Raw genomic sequence first — 18,791 nt, forward strand, 5'->3', positions numbered from 1 at the left:
TATTCTTCCAGAGGCAAGGAATAGTGAGCATCTAAGACAGAAAAAGGAGGAAGGGACTAACATTTAAAGAATGTTCAGTGGAACCCAAGCAGTGCAAGTGTGAAGCCACAGCCAGGCTTAGAGAAAGGATGGGGCTGTGATAAAGGCACATTGATAGAAGATAGACTCAAGATTTAAGTCTGCCAGGCTCCAAAGTACATGCTTCTTCGATAATGGCAAATGACATTTGGAACAGGGACTGTCTCTGACATGAATTCAGTAGGTGGGTCTTTGATCACCTCCCCGTGAGGGGGGTACAGCAGCCTTACCAGGCCACAGAGGAAGGCAATGCAGCCAGGCCTGATGAGACCTGATAGACTAGGGTCAGGTGGAAGGGGAGGAGGACCTCCCCTATCAGTGGACTTGGGGAGGGGCATGGGAGAAGATGGGGGAAGGAGGGTAGGATTGGGAGGGAATGAGGGAAGGGGCTACAGCTGGGATATTAAGTGAATAAACTGTAATTTATTTAAAAAATTAATTAATTTTTAAAAGAACTTAAATTATGCTAAAGATAGTTCTAAATCTTGTACCTCATTCGGTTTAACTCCCCAACAAAATAGATGCTCTTGTTATTTCTTGTTGTACAGATGGGAAAACTAAGGCATTAAACGGCCTAGAGCCTATTAGAGAGTAACAGAAACGGGTTGGAATCTGGGCAGTCTACTTCTGGAGCTCATGGACTTGACCACTTCAAGACCATACTCGTGTGGAAGGTCAGAGTTGAAACGGAAGTCTGTGGCTTTCTAAGGTCAGTGTGGAATGCTGTGCAATATTGCTCAGTGAGTGAATACCCAAAGCCACAGAGGATGTACTTCCTCCCAGTGTCTGAGTCTAAAGACAGAGATAAACTCCAGGGAGCAAGAGACTATGCAGTCCATAGAAGTTGCTGCATAGTTGCTCATGATCAGGCTTCTAGCCAAAGGGACAGAGGGTACATATTCAAAGAAATGCTTTTTCTCTGTCACGGCTTTTTTGTGCCATGTAGTGTAGCTTCTTGCTTTCAGCCTGCTCTCAACTGGAGGTGGTTGAGAAGGAGCCAGTTGGTTTAGTGTTTGCTATCTATCTTTCTGGCCAGGCTCCGTGTAGTATGACTCTCAGATTAGAGGTAGGGAAAAGGTGGGAGAAGAGTTCTTTAACCTCCTTGGGATATAAATGAGGAAACTGAGGATCATAGGGTAAGTTGTAGGCAGATCTAGGAGCAGACTTTCTGAATAAATTTCAAGACAAAAACCACTGATGAAGAAAGTCCCCAAAGGCAGACAGAGGCTTTCTCAAAGTAGGCTTGGGACCGGGAAATTTCAGGGACTCAGAACCTGGCCCTTTGCTGGGCCAATTTGGCCTCTGAAAGAGAAGTTAGGCCATGAGGAGTAAGTTATTTTGGACCTCATGGTGAGATGCATCCCCTCCCCAAAGACCCGAGTCTGGGCTCTGTGTCATGCAGTCCCCTGGAGACTCTGGACACCAGCCATGACACCCTGCCTTGTGAGGTCTAGGGAAGGGTGGGTGCTGTGTGGAAGGATCACTGTTTTCTAAATGGCTCCCTGCCCAGAAAGCCTCCAGAACTGCCCACTGCTCTATTTCTGCTAATAGAACTGACTTCATAACATCCAGAGTGTTCAAGTTTAGATTTTCGGACTTGAAAGGCTCTTGTCATGGATACAGATAAAGGAAGGAAGTCATCATCTCTTCAGAAGATGTTCATTAAAATGTATACGCCCAACCTATGTGAGCTGGGGGAGAGCTGATCTGCCCTGAGACAGGATGAAATGACATTTGCTGTTTGGGAAGTGTGGTCTGACTTTCTGTGGACTCCCAAGGGGCAGCTCAGGAATTCTGAGAGATGTACTTCTCCACAATAGGTTTTTTTTTTTTTTTCCAAACTTGCCTTGTACTTAACTCCATAACAAGAGTCAAATTCATAACAGACTAAAACTCCTAAGCCTGAGTTTCACTGTAAAATTGGGAACACTGAGATGCGGAAGACTGTGACCTCTGCAGGGTGCCAGACTGAGGCAAAACTACTGGCTTTAGAATCTTAGAATCGGGCTGGAAAGTGAACACCCTGATGCAGGGCTCAGAGCTCCTATCTGAAGGATGTCTAAGGCAGCAGACTTTCCCTCTCCACCCTCTCTGCCTTCACATTTTCCTTGTTCTTCCTGCCCAGGATCTGCACCTCATTCCTTTCCCGGCAGGATCCACAGCTCTTCTGTTGTCTGGGCTGTGCCTGGAACCCCCGGGGAAAGCTTGAATGTTACTTAGTAAGCCAGGAGGCAATCTGGCCAGTGTACAAATACACCAGTGCACAGGTAGCAGGGTGAGCCTGTGATCCAAGTAGACAGTCGGGAAAACCACTCTGGGGAAACTGTAATATTCAGGGAATTTCGATCAGTGTCGCTGTTTGTCCCAGCCAACTGGCTAACCGTGCAGAGTTTGAATCAGTGATCCGCCTCCTGGTCCCTCCTCCTTAGCCAGCCTCTCTCCCTCCCTCCTTCCTTCTTTCCAGTCTTTTCCACCCTTCACTCTCCAGGAGGGGCCTCCCCTTGAGCTGTTGAGCTGACGAGAGGCTGCTGCTGTCTGCCTCTCTCTTCCCAGGGCCGCTGATGGAGCACAGGGATAAGGCTGACTCTCACAGATCTCTGGGTCTCTTCTCACTTTTCCCCTAGATAGAGGGTTCAGGCCCAGCAGAGCCTTGCTGCTCCCTCCAGCTTCTCACGCCACTATGCCTCTGCTGGATGTGTTGTGGGCTTGCTTCAGGAAAGTGAAGGTAAGTGTCTTACCAGCTGCAGCCCAGCTAAGGCCCCTGTTCATGGGGGAAGCAAGCAGCTGAGCCCATTGCATGATGACAGGGAAGGCATGCCAAGCTTCTGAGACTGGGTAAGACTCAGAGCCAGAGTGGGTTAGATTCAATCCCTGCCCCTGTCACTTGACTGAGTCTCTGAACTTATACTTCTCTTCTTCGGAAACAAGCAAATTAGCTGGCTCATTTCTCATCAGATCAGTCTCTAACTTTCCAAGCCTGCCACAAAGATAAGATGCTTGACTTATTTGAGCTTCAGTTTTCCAGCTTTAAAATGAAGATGGCTAAACTAACCTTGGAGGGAAAGGAGGCTGCTGTTACTGTTCACATAGCATATATTTGCAAACACAAAGGTGTGAGGTTTTTAACATGATGCCTGACATGTGGCAACCACACAAGTGATGGTGTGTATTATTCTTATTCATGTCAACATTGAGCAAGCATCTACTGTGCACTAGGTGCTAGGGAGGTATACAAGAGAGAAAGGGTGTGGCTTGTATCCTTCCAAAGGAAATAAGAACCATGACAGATGTTCATCAAGTCCTCATTACATGCCAAGCTAACTATATACTACATAGCCAGGTAGGCAGGCACTAAATATTCACTGAAGGCCTACTCTGTCCTGGTCATGGGAAATGTGGGAACACAAGAGAATCCATGGGAATATGGAATGCAATTTTTGTTCTCAATTACCAAGACCCTAACATTTATTTAATATCTTCATCTGCCAGACCTGGGTGATCTTTACTGCTCTCCACTAATTTCCTTCTTTACTAATTTCCTTCTTTGATAGTTGTGGAAGAGACACTCTAAATGGCTAAGCGATACTTACAACATCATTCAGCTATGGCTGGAACAGTTAAAAGTCTGTGCTTTTCTTGATATTATAAGGCTCCTCAAAGTACAGTCTCCTGGGAAGACTTTTGAGCAACTATCCCGACTGTCAGATAAGATGAAAGACTTGCTGGGGCTCTTAGGAAGGGAAGCTCCATTCCACCCAGAAGGACTTGGAAAGATTTCACAGGAGGTCATATCTGGGTTGAGCCTGAGGGTGGAAGAGTTTGTCAGTCCACAAAGAGGGGCAGGGAATTCCAGGCATGCCTGACAAAGGGAACTTCATGAGCAAGAACCGGCAGAGGGTGGTGGGTCTGGAAATTGGTGCATGATCAGTGGGCTGAGGGTAGAGAATAATTCATGGTGGGGCTAAAATCAAGAGTTGGAAGAGAGTAGGAAATTGGGCAATTGGGCTGCCTCTCAAAGGCTTTGAAATTGATCCGAGGGCTCATGATCTTCATTTACTGGTTTTGTTTTTGTTTTTGTTTTTTTAGTGAAAAATTTGTCCATATGTGATAGAATTAGAGAAAAGCAAAACAATGTGCAGTTTTTGTAAATATGAATGATTTCAACTCAATGAACAAGCTTTTCTTTGGAGATTATTGAGTCTTTCCTATGGGGTTAGGGATCAAATGCTGTTTTTTTTTTTTTGCAAAAAAAAGACTGAGAAAAGTTTTAATGTCTGTTTTCAGAAAAATTCAGAATTTTGACACTGTTTCTCTCTCTATTTTAATGAAATCTTAATGTCTAGGGCCCGTTTTTCTGGGGTTTGGGGAGCAAATTTTAAGAAGGTAGGCATATAATTAAATTGGTGGGTTTAGGAGAAGCATTCCGGCAGCAAGAGCATAAGGGTGATATGGAAGGGCCCACGTGGAGAAAGGGGCCAGGAAGGAGATAGCTACAATGGCCATATCTCCAGTTATGGGCAAAGAGAGTTGGTGAAGAGTTGGATAGAATGATGAAAATAAAGGAAAGGGGAATTGAAAGTGACTTTGGGGTTTGATGCCTGAGAGGCTTCCCATCTACTGTCCCATTAATGAACTATGCTAAGTGTTTGTTATGAACTTACATCCCTTGGTACTCATTAGTTCAGAGTGCTCAGAAAATACCTCTGATTCATGTCAGTCTTTTGGAAACCACTGGACTGGAAAAATTAAAAGAGAAGGTCAGAGATCTCCATCCCAGGTCCAAGAAACATATATGATTCCATGCATGCATATGCACATGAACACAAAACATATATTTATATTTGGGATAATCAGCCATATACACTATAAGCAGATCAATCAAAAACACATGAATGTAGATGCATACACAGACAACACACATATACAGGCATGTAGATCAGTGGTTGTCAACCTGTGGGTCATGAGGATTTAAAGACCCTTTCACAAAAGTGGCCTAAGACAATCAGAAAGCATAGATATTTAAATTATGGTTCATAACAGTAATAAAATTATAGTTAAGAAATAGCAACAAAAATGATTTTACTCATGAGGGTCACCACAACATGAGGAACTGTATTAAAGTGTCTCAGCATTAGGAAGGTTGAGAATGATTTATGTAGATATACAAATATACAACTACATACCCCTCTGAGCACATGTATAAAGATATATAGATTCAGGAATAGCCACAAAATTATGTAAAAGAGATACAAAGTGACACATGACCAGATACCAGGGCTAAGAGGCAGCTTGCCAGACCCACACTTAAACGTGGGCCTCGTGTCTCCTTTTCCAGTCAAAGGCTGGGTGCTCTGAGCAGACTTACCAGCCTGCTCAAAGAAAAGTGCTGTTCTGAGGCACCCTCCCTTTCTGAGTCAGGCCTCCCCATGAACAGTCACACAGCTATGGAAAAGCTGCCTGAAGGTGGTCTGTGATTGTACAGAGCCTGCTGTAGATGGAAGACCCCCTGAGAGCATCAACTTCTGCTCTCTTGGAGTCCTGATAGAGAAACCAAGCCCCAATAACTCTGTGCTGTATGAGCTGAAGAGATGAAGAGGTAAGCAGGCAAGCTGGGTTTAAGTTCCCCCACAAATCTTCATGCATACATTTTAGCTATGCACCTTTAAGCATGACCTTTGTGAGCCAAAGCCTGCAGACCTGAAGAACTATGTTGCCACTGTTGGCAGCTCAAAGAAATGATGAGGACCCAGGGAGCCTGTCCTGTTAAAGGAAATTTCTAAGCAGTATACTGGGTGTGACCAAACAAAGGGCAGGGTTTATTCTATGTTTGGAGAGTGAGGATTGGGGTCTTAGATATTGTCTAGTCTTTTTTTTTTCTTTTTTAAAAATATTTTTATTTTAATTTTTATTAATTATACTTTATTCACTTTGTATCCCCCCATAAGCCCCTCCCTCCTCTTCTCTCAATCCCACTTTCCCTCCCCCTTCTCCACACATGCCCCTCTCCAAGTCCACTGATAGGGGAGGTCTTCCTCTCCTTCCTTCTGATCCTAGTCTATCAGGTCTCATCAGGAGTGGCTGCATTGTCTTCCTCTGTAGCCTGGTAAGGTTTTTCCCCCCTCAGGGTGAGGTGATCAAAGAGCAGACCAATCAGTTCATGGCAGTTCAACGTCCAAGTGGGTTCCATAGTAATGGGAACAGGGACTGCCTCTGACATGAACTAATTGTCTAGTCTTTTGTCACCATTAACCCTCAGCTCTCTACTTTGACCCTGTCTTGGTCTAGGGACAAAGTGACTTATTTAGGAACTGAAGTCTGACAACTCAAAAGCAAAGGATACTACAAAGGTTCTAGAATTGTTTTTTCAGTTTCTTGAGTTTAGGGGGTATCCTAAGCAAAGGCATTCGGTGTGAAACAAGCCCAGTGTACAGTTTCTAATGTGTCTTCCCTGGGGTCAGCAGGGCCAGGAATATAGCTATGGCCATCTGTCTGTACAGTCAAGCATGCCTAAGACCCTTCCTCCACACCATTGGGATAACCATTTTTTTGATTCTTTGGTGTGACCTGTTGCTCCCTCCCAAAAACTAGCTTGGTGCTATGTCCATAATAGACATGGGTAAGAATTCTCTCTCTGTTTCACTTGAAACACACCAGTCCCTAGAGGATACTACTTTAAGAGGTAGAGCTCCATCTCTGTCATCACTTCGAGTTGACTTGAAGATGGTTACATTTCCGTATTGTCTTTCATTTCTTTCCTCTTAAAACTTAAGTATGTAATTGCGTAGTAACAGATATAGGCAAGCCCTCAGAAGTCAACCATTTCTTTCTCCAAGCTACTCATGAGGAAACTGGGGCCTGGAGAGGATTGAGGTGCCCAAGGTCATATGAGGAGTCAGGATACAGACTGATGAAATGTAGTCTGTCTTATATACTGTACCCTCTTTATTGGTTGTACTACAAAATTCTTACATTCATGTACGTACATGAATGTGCATACCCCAGGCCTTCTCTTCCCCTATGTTAACTCATAGTGTCTCATTCTGCTGGAAATCTTCCTGGCAGGATATGGGGTGTCAGTGTGACAATGATTCAGTATTTCCACTCCTAGCCTCCAGGACAGCTCTGCTTTTTCCATTCCTTTGCCCTTATCTCCACAAACAAGATACGTATCTCATGCACTGTGTATTGGTTGTGAGAGGGGCAAGAACAATCTGGAGAATTCAAGTATATACAAATGTATACAAACTTTCAGGGCTAGGAAAGGACTTCAGACTTCTGGATCCCATCTCTACATTCCACAGATTAATTAACCAGTTTCTGGTAAGTGTATGTGTGTGTGTACATAAACATATACATATAAGCTATGTATATGCAGCCACCTCTCAATTATTGGATCCAAAGAAATTATGACATAGACTCTCAAGTCATGAGAAAACTGCTTTAAAGGAGCAAAGCAAGGCCATCTGTCTGAAAGAGGATTAAACTGGGGTCTCTGTGCAGAATTCTTCAGCCAAGTCAACTATTATATTCGCTGAGCAGTGGGTATTGTCTTTCAACTCTGGTGTGAACACTCCATACTGTGGGTTATCCTTGCATGGTTAATTGTAAGTTGATTATATACTGACATAGGTCAAAGATTTGTGAGTCAAGGGATCATGGACTGAAGCAAGAAAATAAGTAGTGGGAATTTTATTGGTCTAGATGGAATACAAGAGGAACTATGGATTAGTTTCCAGATACTCTGGGTTGCTTTCTGGGAAAAGATTTTTAGCATAGAATAGGAGACAACTGGGTAGGGAAGAAAGCATTAATAAAGACAACTGCCATATTTAGGCCAGGGGGACTTCTTGGGTCAGACACTTCCATAATGGACTTGCCAAGGAACTGAGAGATAAGAGCTTGACACATGGATCTAAAGCTGAAGGATTGGTCTATTGATGAAAAGAACAAGAAAATTTCAGGGAAAGTAAGGATGGAAACAGAAGAAGAAGGAGGCAGAGATCCAGGCTTTCCCCCCCTCAGTAGAGGCGTTGAGAGTGAATGGTAATGGGAGGAGAAGGTGTTTATAAATGAGAATGAAAGACGTTAGTAAATTTTTGATGGTGGTGGGTATGGAATCCAGGGGCTTTTACAGACTAGACAAGTGCTTTGTCACTGAGCTATACCTTCAGCCCAAGACCTTGAAACTTCTGCATGGAAATTCTACTTTGATGTTCATGATGTAAGCAAAAATACCAGGTGTTTAGAGTGAGAAGACATGTTATTAATCCTTTCACCTATTTGATTCACAACTTTGCCTTCAGCTTTTTTTTTGTGTGTGTGTGCCAAAATGTGTAAAGTATGGGTGACTGTGGGATGGAGCAGTCATCTGACACTAAGACTGTTGTGGGTAGAAGTGGAAACAGCTAGACTAAAAACTAAGGAAGGTTCAAACTCTTGCTGGTTAGTATTTATAAAGCACACATCATAGGGTGCACACTACTCCAAGCCCTTCCAGTATATTAATACAACATATCATAGCACTTAACCTGTAAGACAGTGCTGTCATCTCCATCATCTTCATTTTACTGAAATGCAGAAATGTTAGAAAACTTACCGAAGGTGACATAGCTATTCTGTGGTGACACTGGACATTTCAAACCAGAAAATCTTGTTATCAAAATCTACTGTGGTTATATGTAATCCAGGCCTGTTTTTCTGCCTACAGAATGTGAAGGTTGTTGAGTCCTTCCTGCTTTGATTTTTTCATTCTCTCTCTCTCTCTCTCTCTCTCTCTCTCTCTCTCTCTCTCTCTCTCTCTCTCACACACACACACACACACATGACCAAACGAAATATAAAACACTGCTCTTAAAATGTCAGTGATTTTTCACTCCAGTTCCCTAGGGAGGAAGAAAAAGATCCCAGGCTCAAGGAAAAGAGCCTATATTGGTAATTGTTCCTCATAACAGCCCCTAGGGCCTGAGAACAGCTGGAGACCCAGGAAGCTATGGAAGCCAGGATTTGGCTTATGTTTCCAAATCACTGGTAAAAATAACAAGAAGCAGTAGCCCAGATGGTTTGGAGTCAGAGGTTTTCCAGGGAATAGGGGAAGGGAATTCTTGAACCCCATCTCTCTGTCCAACTGTTTGGTGGTCACCTGTACTTCTAATGCCAGGAAGCATACAGATTAGGCCAGTGGGTAGTTCTGAGGCTGGGCTGCCAAGACATAGAAAGAGGGAAGGTGTGCATTTGGAAAATGGAGTTGAAGCCCTGGAACTGGTCACGGGCAAACCTTCTCTGGCCTTTCCTCTGCCCTGGGCTGGATCACCCACTGAGACCTGGAGAAAAGAGAGTAGTTTGTGGTGGTGCACTAAAGTAATTAGAAGCAATACACCCAGGTTCTGCCTCTTCCTCTTTCTCTATGCCTCAGTTTCCTTTATTTACAACACAGGGAAGAATACATGCTCTACCTCATAATTGCTGGAATGACATATACTGAAAAGGTCTGCTATAAAGTAAGCTCTCAGTAAATATGGATGAATGTGAACATTAAAGAAATACTACTCTGTGGTATGATCATGAGTCCATGGCTTGGGCCCTCACTTATCTCACTTATGAAAAAAGGAAAACTTACCCCTGCCATTTCTTTCTTCCCCTGACTTTGGAAAGCCTATTGCTGAAGGCATCTTGTGGAAGCAAAAGACTGATAGAAAACATCAATTCTATCACTCTATATTTCTGGAAGTGAGTTGTTTTAAAAATCTCCTATTCTTCTTAATCCTAACGCTCTCCTCCCACCTTCGGTCATACTAGTCAGAGCCAGGAGTTGAGGCTCCACTCACACTGGAACCACTGTATTTCCTAACCAGCCACTTCCTACCCTGCTCCCTCTAGGGCTGTTCTGCTCTTCCTAAAAAGATTCCCAAGGTTTCGGCAGGGAGGAGCATTTGTGTTGACTGGTGGGAAAGTCAAATCTTTGGGACAGGACATTCCTGAGATTATCTAGGGAACCCCTGGGGGGTTGAAGCTTCTCCCTTACTCTCTTCCCTGGCTTGGCTGTTAGCTGCTAAGGCAATACAGTAGGGCAAGACTGAAGAAGACTTGAGGGAATGGGGTTAAATTAGAGGGGCCAGGATTGGGTCATCCCTGAAAGCCAGCAGAGAAGTTAGGGTGAAGAAAGAAGAAAGCCCTAACAGAACTGAAGAGGAATATGCCTAAATCAGCAGGAATTCTTTTGTATGCTTGTGAGTGTCACTTATAGAAAGACAGGTGATCCTGAGACTATTGGTCAGGGACTCGTTCAGGGAGAAGGTGAATAGACAGATTACATTTGTCTCGTCGTAAGGGTAAGAATGGACACTCAGGTCTCCTGAGAAACCATACTCTCCCAGCTGACATGGGACAGCTAGCACCCTCAGCGAGATGGCAGGAGGAGAGGCCTGGTGATCCCTCAAAAAGCACTCAGCTGAGAATGCTTGTTTAGCATGTATGAAGCTCTGGATTTAATCCAGAATGTCACATACAAACAGATATGGTGACACACACCATATTTCCAGCACCCAGGAGTTGGAGGCAGGAATATCTAGAGTTCAGTGTCATCGTTAGCTATACAGTGACTATGAGAGATCCTGTCGCAAAGGGAGGGGGGTCGTCCTAAAAGGAGCTCTACAAAAGCCTTCTAGAAGTATTTCTTCTATTGCCTTCAACCAACTAGGATTGTCCTTCCCCTTTCTGCTACATGGAAGGATAAGGATTGCTGGGACGTATCAATATAGGGGGCAAGTGAAGTCTAGAGTGCCCATGTGGGGTTGTCCTTCTTAAAACCAGCTCTCCGCTGCCCTTTTTAGGGCAGAGATTTATATCTTCCTCCATTAGCAGACATACATTGAACACTACTGCATGTTTCCAGGACACTGGCATGGGGTTTAAAAGTGAAACCATGACAGAAGTGTTCCAAAGTAGAACTTAGTAATGAGCTCAGTCTATTCCCAACCAACGTGCCATCCTCCATGTAATCCAGCTGTTGCCATATTAAACTGTGAGCTTATCTAAGGACCCAGCATGTGTCCTAGCTGCTAATATCCAGTGAAAGCCTGGCTCAATCCAATGCCCATTCTAGTCCCAGCAAGTTTACTGAGTATAGTAAACAAAACACACACACACACACACACACACACACACACACACACACACACAAGCTGTCAAATTCATATACCCACCTACCAGTTGAATGATTTTGGGAGCCTGAGCATTCATCTCTAGAGGGGCCAGGGCAGCTTGCTTTCCACAGTAACCATAGTCTGTGTTGGCAAAAGCTGTGCTGGGCCTGGGGGTGGTGAGGTCCCTGTGTGAAGGGAGGAGGGCCAGGCCATGAATAGGGCTCTGTGTGGCCAAGCTGAGAGGACTGGGGGAGGCTGGAATGTGAGGAACGTGCTCTCAGGACTGTGGCCTGAGGCCTGGATCTACAGCACAGGGTTGATCAGGGGTGACAGGATGGCGGGGCAACAAAGGTGGAGCTTGAGGCTGAAAAAACAGGCAGGGAAAGGACAAAATGACTTTCCAGGTCTCCCCTCAGATGGCAGGTCAAGGACTATGTAGGGCCTGTACACTGGGCAAGAAGGATGCTAGGGGCAGTGATCTTGGTTCCACCCATATGGCTGACAGTTCTTTGGGTCTAGAACAAGCCTGTTGGTAGCTACCTGTCTAAGACCTTTTTACTTTTCACTCAACCATCTTTATGCTTTTCATTTTGGTGCTCTCTTTCTCTCTCTCCTTCAATCTATTTTTTCTTCCTTTTTTTCTTTGATGGGGTGGAGGTTGAAACTCTCACTACTGTAGCTCATGCTAGTCTAGACACTTAACCTCTTTCTTTTTACAAAACTCATCTCTTTTTCTCTCCTGTCTGGTCACTTTCTTCCCTGCAAGACTGAAGGCTCTTTGAGGGCAGGGACTAAATCTTCCTTTGTTTAGCTTTGCTTTGGCAAGTAACCCTAGCACCTATTAGAACTCTCTTGAGAGATGTTCCAGTCTCCTACAGCTGATCAGATTCAAGACAAGTTTCAAAGTAATGGGAAGATTTCCCCCCATAAACTCTAGAACTACCTTTTACTCTGTTTCTTATTTTAGTACCAACATCTACCCAGTTGCCAGACTAAGTATGTAGATGTCATCCAGGAATCCCTCCCTTTTTAAAATTTCTCATCATCTGTCCTTTATCTGGCTTCTACCATATGAATAGTCCATTTGTTTATTGGTGCTTTCATTCCTATTTCAAAGGTGTCTACCTAATCCAGATCCTGGGTACTACTCTGATCTCCCTGTCTGGTTTTGCTTAATGCCCTGCCCATTCTTCACTCAATATCTAGGGCAGTGGTTATCAACCTTCCTAATGCTGTGACTCTTTAACACAGTTCCTCATGTTATGGTGATCCTCAACCATAACTGTAATTTTGCTACTGTTATGGATCATAATGTAAATGTATAATATACAGGATGTCTGATATGTGACCCCTCCATAGGTTGAGAACAGCTGAAATAGGGTAACAATCTGAAACATGAATCTATTGGCTGGGATGTATGTAGTCCACTAGTAAATCACTTGCCAAGCATGCATGATGCCCTAGGTGCAATACCCAGCATACAAACCAACAAATACATGATAATTAAAAAAACATAAACAGCCCATAGTTGTTCATGCCTGTACTCTCAACATTTACATCATTGAAGCATGAGGATTGGCTCAAGTTTGAGGCTAACTTGGACCAAATAGTAAGTTCAAGAACAGTCTGGGCCATGAAGTAACACCTGTCTAAAACAACAACAGCTATCAATGACAACAACAACAACAAAAACAAACCAAATAAACAGTAAGAATAACAAAAATCCCACACAAAACCAACCAAATAACAACAGCAAATTACAGCATGCATCTGTGTTCCTTCTTTGTTCAGGCCCTTTCCATGTTTTTCCAGACTGACATGGCCCTTCTTAATCTGGGCCCTATCTGCTGATCTGGCTGTGCCTGATACTCTACTCTGCAGCCAGACTATAGGCTGTTTGGACACCTTTTGCCCTTTTTCTAGGCAATTCCTTCTGATTGTCATGCTTTTTCACCCCCTTGTCTGCCTTCAAGATTTGATCCAAGTGCTTTGACAAGGGCCTCAAGACAAAGCATCCTCCTACCCACCACCCCAAAATGACTCCAGAAAGCTTTATGCAGTGGGGTTGGTAAGATTTAAACATGTGACAGCTCCACATGTAGCTTGAATTCACATTCGGGAAGGGAATCTGATTTATCTCAATTCCTGAGTATCTAGCATAGGGCCTAATCCTGACAGACATCTAGGGAATGAATCAGGAAATAAACACAATATGAACAAATGGCTCACTGAGGAAGAAGTTATCACTACTAATTATGGCTTTTTGTCTTGTTTTGTTTTAGGGTCTTACTGTGCACCCAGGCTGGTCTCAAGCTTACAATTCTCCAGCTTCAATCTCTAGATTGCTGGAAGTACGGGGCATCCACCACCACTTCCAGCTCAGAGTGACTGTGTTTTGTTGCTCTTGCTCTTGGAGTCAGAATTCTCAGCTCTGGCAGGAATACATTCAGCAACCAGGAGACAGGAAGTACCACTGTAGCCTAAGACCAGCATGCAGAATTTCATGCCCCATTCTTATTCTACAAGGCTTTCAGCTACCAGATAAACATCGAATAGAGGGCAAAATTAAAGCTGGGAATAGATGTGGTGTCCTGCAATGCCTTAGTGAAAGTAGAAGAATCATGAATTTGAAAGCAGCCTAGATTACGAGACCAAGTCTGGGGAATAGAGTGGGGGATGGGAGGGAGAACACTGTATCCCAAGCTCTCCTCTCAACTTTTGATTTTGGGACAGGATCTCACTACATAGCTCAGGCTAGTCTTGGACTCACTCTGTAGCACAGATAGGACTGAACCTGTACTCTTGTCTTGACCTCCTGAGTATCTAGTTTTATAGGCCTAAATCACCAGGTTCTCCTCTAGTTATCTTTTGAAAGGACATTAATTTCATTATACCCATGATCAATTGGGCTCGCTGTAAGATAGAAGAGAAATGATTTAATATGACTAAAGCAGGAATACAGAGTAGCTGTCTGTCCCAACTGTTAGTTCATGTCTCAGTTTATCAGAATTGTCATATATAGGAACTCACAGGACTTTGTTTTGTTCTTTTCTTCCAGCCATTCACTCATTCTCTTTCTTGTATTTCTTTTTGTCCACCAGTGAGAATTATTTTGACTTGTTTATTCACAGTTCCACTTTGTAGCTTTTCGGGGGATTTGTATATCTGTACCTCTCTGACTACGCTTCTCTGATTCTAGAACTTTCTGTCTCATTAACATTCTTCACAGGCCCTCCCAATGAAGACTAAAGTGGATAAGCTTTAATGCCTTCTTTTTCTTGTGTATAAATAAATGTGCTCTTCAAGGACAGACCTGACTTCTATTCTGAGCTGATCTAAGATAGAGACAAGTCTTCCTAGGTCTAGGAAGCATTGGAACTAAGTTTCTGTACCAGATGTGGTCATCAATGAACTGAGGGCAAGAGACCAAGCACCTACACTGACAGCCCCTTTCTTGATAACCTTTTGGTTGATTTCAAGTTATATAAAGGACAGAACAAGCAAGAAGCTGCTACCTCTGAGAAATCGACCTTTGCTTTCTTTCTTTTTCCTTCCTTCCTTCCTTCCTTCCTTCCTTCCTTCCTTCCTTCCTTCCTTCCTTCCTTCCTTCCTTCCTTCCTTCCTTCCTTTTTTCTTTCCTTAACAGCTTGATCACTATCATTTTTGTACAAACTTCTGACATCGTTTGCCTGACAACACACAAAAGCTCTCTGCTTCCATTACAATGTTGCAACCCCCACCCTGTGCAGCAGCCCAAAACACCCTTTTAAGATTGAAGTCATATCTTATCAGTTCACTCTCTGCTCCCTAATGGCTACCTGCTTGTGCTTTCCAGCAAATGCAAGATCCTCTTGTTGGCTTTGAAGCCCTGCAGACTTTTGGCTGTTACCACCCCACCTCTGTTTTCAGATTTTTTTTTTCCTGGAATACTCTGCATCAGATCTTCATACAGATCTCTCCTTATCACCCAGGTCACTGTTCAAAGTTCAGCTCCTTGGAGAGACTCACCATGCCCTTCTTCCTATTCACACTCCTCTATCACAGCTTAGCTCATGTTTTTAAAAGTTTCTCTTTGGATCTTGTGATGCCTAAAATGTCCTAGTTTCTTTGTTTATTGATTGTCACTTTCCATTAAGAAGTACCTGCCATGAGGACCTTACTTCTTTAGAGGGTTCTTACACTCCTAACATCTAAGCATGGTGTTCAGTAAACATTTGTTGAATGAATTCACAGTTTTTGTTTTGTTTTGTTTTGTTTTGTTTTTTATTTTAGATACTGAAAATCATTCTTATATGGGTTTCTTTTCTTCTTCCTCCTCCTCTTCCTCTTCTTTTTCTTTTATGTGAGACAGGGTTTCTCTGTGTAGCCTTGGCTGTTCTGAACTCGCTTTGTAGATCAGACTGGCCTGGAATTCATAGAGATTCTCTTATCTCTGCCTTCTTCAGTGCTGGGATTACATGTGTGTGCCACTGAACCCAACTATATATGTTTCTTTAGAAAGCCCGGGAGGTCAGGGTTTTTACTCTTCTGTTCCTAAGTATACAGAAACTGAGACTCAAGTGATTTGTGAGTATTGTTCAGCATCACATATAATCAGTAAGAAGGCTGCCCTCAACTCGGGCTTTCCAGTTCTAAATACTGCTATTTCCACCAAAAGACCTTACTTCTAGGCTTCCCAGGGCTAAACATCTGTGACAACAGTCTGTATTGTCAGACACTGAAACTGTACTGTGAGCTACTTGGAGCACTCTCCCCTCTGTAAGACAAAAGTGAATCAGAAGAAACAGCCAGTGGAGTAGAGAGAAGTAGTATGGAATAGGTAGTTGGAAGTCTGGGACTGTAAACCCCACTTTTCCTTTAATTCATCCTTCTCTTCTTTGGGTCTCAATATGTCCTTCCATAAGATGGGTAGATTGAACTTGCTAGTTTTAAAGATCACTTTCAGGTTTTAAAAAGTATTTTATTTATTTTATGTAAATTGGTGTTTTGCCTGCATCTGTATCTTTGTAAGGGTGTCATAGCCCCCCAAACTGAGGTTACAGACAATTGTGAGTTGCCATGTGGATGCTGGGAATTGACCCTGGATCTTCTGGGAGAGCTAGCCAGTTTTCTTAACCACTGAGCCATCTCTTCAGCCCCGATCCTTTCTGTTTTTAATGTATGTTTATTACTTGTCTGCGCACAGCGTGTGCTTGGTATGGCACAAATACAAAGATCAGAAGACAACTTGCAGGGATCGGTTCTCTTGTTCTACCCTGAGGGTTTTAGTAACGAAACTCAGGTTATCAAGCTTGGCAGCAAGCACCTTTACCAGCTTAGGCATCTCACTGGCCCACTTTCAATTTTGACATTTTCTGTCTGTGATGCCATTACCTTTTCTCTGTTTCCTTTGCAGTGTTTCCCATTGCTGCCAGTGAGGAAGAATGTTGGTAAGTATACATGATGCACCACACACCTCACAAATGCCTTGCAATGAGATAAAGCTTCGTCAAGATCTGTATGGGCTAGTGGATAACCTTAAAGAATGGAGGCAGTGGCTAGGTGGCAAAGCTGGAGACATTCCCTCTGTCTCCCTCCCCTGGGCACATCTTGGCCTCTTTCCACCCTGCTTTGGTGGCTCTTGCTTATGAGCAGTGCCTCTTTATTTCTCAGATGAAGGTCTGGTTCTTGTCTGTGAGCCAGGAAGGATTTCCCTCCAGAGCTATCAGTAAGCGGCAGCTGCCCATGTGCTTCCCTTGTTCTCAGATGCCTTCTCCCCACTGGCACGTGTACTATGCATGGGCAATGCATCAGGAAAAGGGGTGTAGGTAAGCAAAGGGAGAGAGAGGAAGGTTTCATATTTGAGGTTTGTATCCATGATAGGCCAATATTTGCTGTGTCTGGAAGGATTCCAAGAGGAGGTAGGCTTCAGGACTGGTTAGATTAATGGGACATGTATAATTAAATAATTCTCTCTGCTCTCTGGCAAGTTTCTTTGAGTCTGACCAACTATCTTCCTTCTGCCCTTTGGTGTCAAGTTGGATATGAGTTAAGCCAGCAGCAGTCTGCAATCAACTTCACTGTGATGAAGAGAATGCAGCTGTCCAGAGAGGGATGACTACTTTAGCAAAAAAGAGAAGGTAGGGTTCTAGTTAGGAAAAGGCTTGCAGTTTTTGCTAGAACTTTTACCGTAGGCCAGGCTTTGCTGAGGTCATCAAGGCCTCAGCCATCGCCATTCATTTTTTTTTTTCATAAGGAGTAGCTCGTTATTTGAATGAGCATCCGTGAGTTGAATGAGCATCATTCCTAGATGGCAGTTAGGGCTGGAGGTGGTCACTGAAACACTGAGGAAGCAATGAAGCATCATGCTAAAGGGTGAAGTGAAATATCTTGTGAAGGTGTTAGAAGGGATCATAGAAACCTTGCTGTCAAGGGCCTTACAAAATAGTTGAAGCTGCTTTAGGTGCAGTCTTATCAGAAGTCAGGGGGTGGTTGGTGACTTCCCAAAGACTTTTCCACTTGAGGAACCAGCATTCTTGGGTGGTAGCTGCTAAAAGGGAGAACTGACGGGGTGGGGTGTTTATTCGCATTGCTATGACAGCAGATGAGAGAGACCTATTTTGAAGAAGAAACATTGCTTTGACAAGCACACAGCATGCATCTGCTCCTCAACCCCCATCCTAATTCCAGGACTTGCTGAGCACAGTTTCTTCTTGGCACCAGGGACCTCTGAGAGCACAAGTTCTGGGTGCTGCCCACACTAGGAGAATAACAAACTTCTCCATTTTCCAGACACCAGCTGCATGGGCTAAAAGAAACCACTCGGGCCCTGAAATAGTGACCCTCCCCCCATACCAGACAAATGCACTTACAGCTGCCCCTTGTGTGTGCCAGGGGAGCCAGTGATATAGCTCAGTTGGTGGAATACTTGCCTAACATGCATGAAACTCGGGGTTCAGTATGTAGCATAGTAAAAAATGGAGTGTGGTAAGACAGACAAGAAAAAAGGCGGATCAGAGTTCAAGGTCATCCACGTGAACATACTGAGTTTAAAAAAAAAGAGTATCTCTACAAAGTTGACATACTTATGCTGAACATTGGGAAAATGGGGACCATGTGGCCTCCAGAGGGGAGAGAAATGTCTTATAGAGGGTGGCAGGAAAGGTTGCCATCTATGAAGCTAAGGTGAGACTGCTCTTGGTGTGGGTTCAAACTTGAAAAGTGTCTATTGCAAGTCAAATGTTGGTGCATGTTCTCAGGCCAAATCAAGGACAAGTCATCAGAAATCATGAATTTATATGAATGTAGTAATTGCAGCAGCAAGGCACTAGCCCAGAGTTCCTTATAGATCTCATTGTATGAGCCCCAGCCAATTGTTTCTTTGCTGGAGTGCTGTTGTCCACAACAGTAAAATGGCACTTCTTCCACAAGACTCATGGACCACAAAGACTAGTGCATTACAGACATCACAGTTGCGATTACCAGCAGCGCACATACTAAAACTGGAACAAGAGGAAGAAAAGGAGCATGGTCCTTGCACAAGGATTAGGCACAGGAACAGTGAAATGCTGAGCTGGGCATGTGGCTCACACC

General features: G+C 43.7%; 1 protein-coding gene across 1 annotated transcript in view; it reads left to right on the plus strand.

Annotated features, from left to right (window-relative positions):
* The first annotated feature begins 2,586 nt into the window (after positions 1 to 2,586).
* Positions 2,587 to 18,791, plus strand: part of Stard8 (StAR related lipid transfer domain containing 8) — a 72,532-nt gene continuing 56,327 nt past the window's right edge. The window contains exons 1-2 of the mRNA XM_021626218.2: positions 2,587 to 2,803; positions 16,615 to 16,648. Coding sequence (XP_021481893.1) covers positions 2,759 to 2,803; positions 16,615 to 16,648 — 79 coding nt within the window. The 5' untranslated portion in view covers positions 2,587 to 2,758. The remainder of the gene's footprint in view (positions 2,804 to 16,614; positions 16,649 to 18,791) is intronic.

This window comes from Meriones unguiculatus, chromosome X, assembly GCF_030254825.1.
Source record: "Meriones unguiculatus strain TT.TT164.6M chromosome X, Bangor_MerUng_6.1, whole genome shotgun sequence".
Classification (NCBI taxonomy): Eukaryota; Metazoa; Chordata; class Mammalia; order Rodentia; family Muridae; genus Meriones; species Meriones unguiculatus.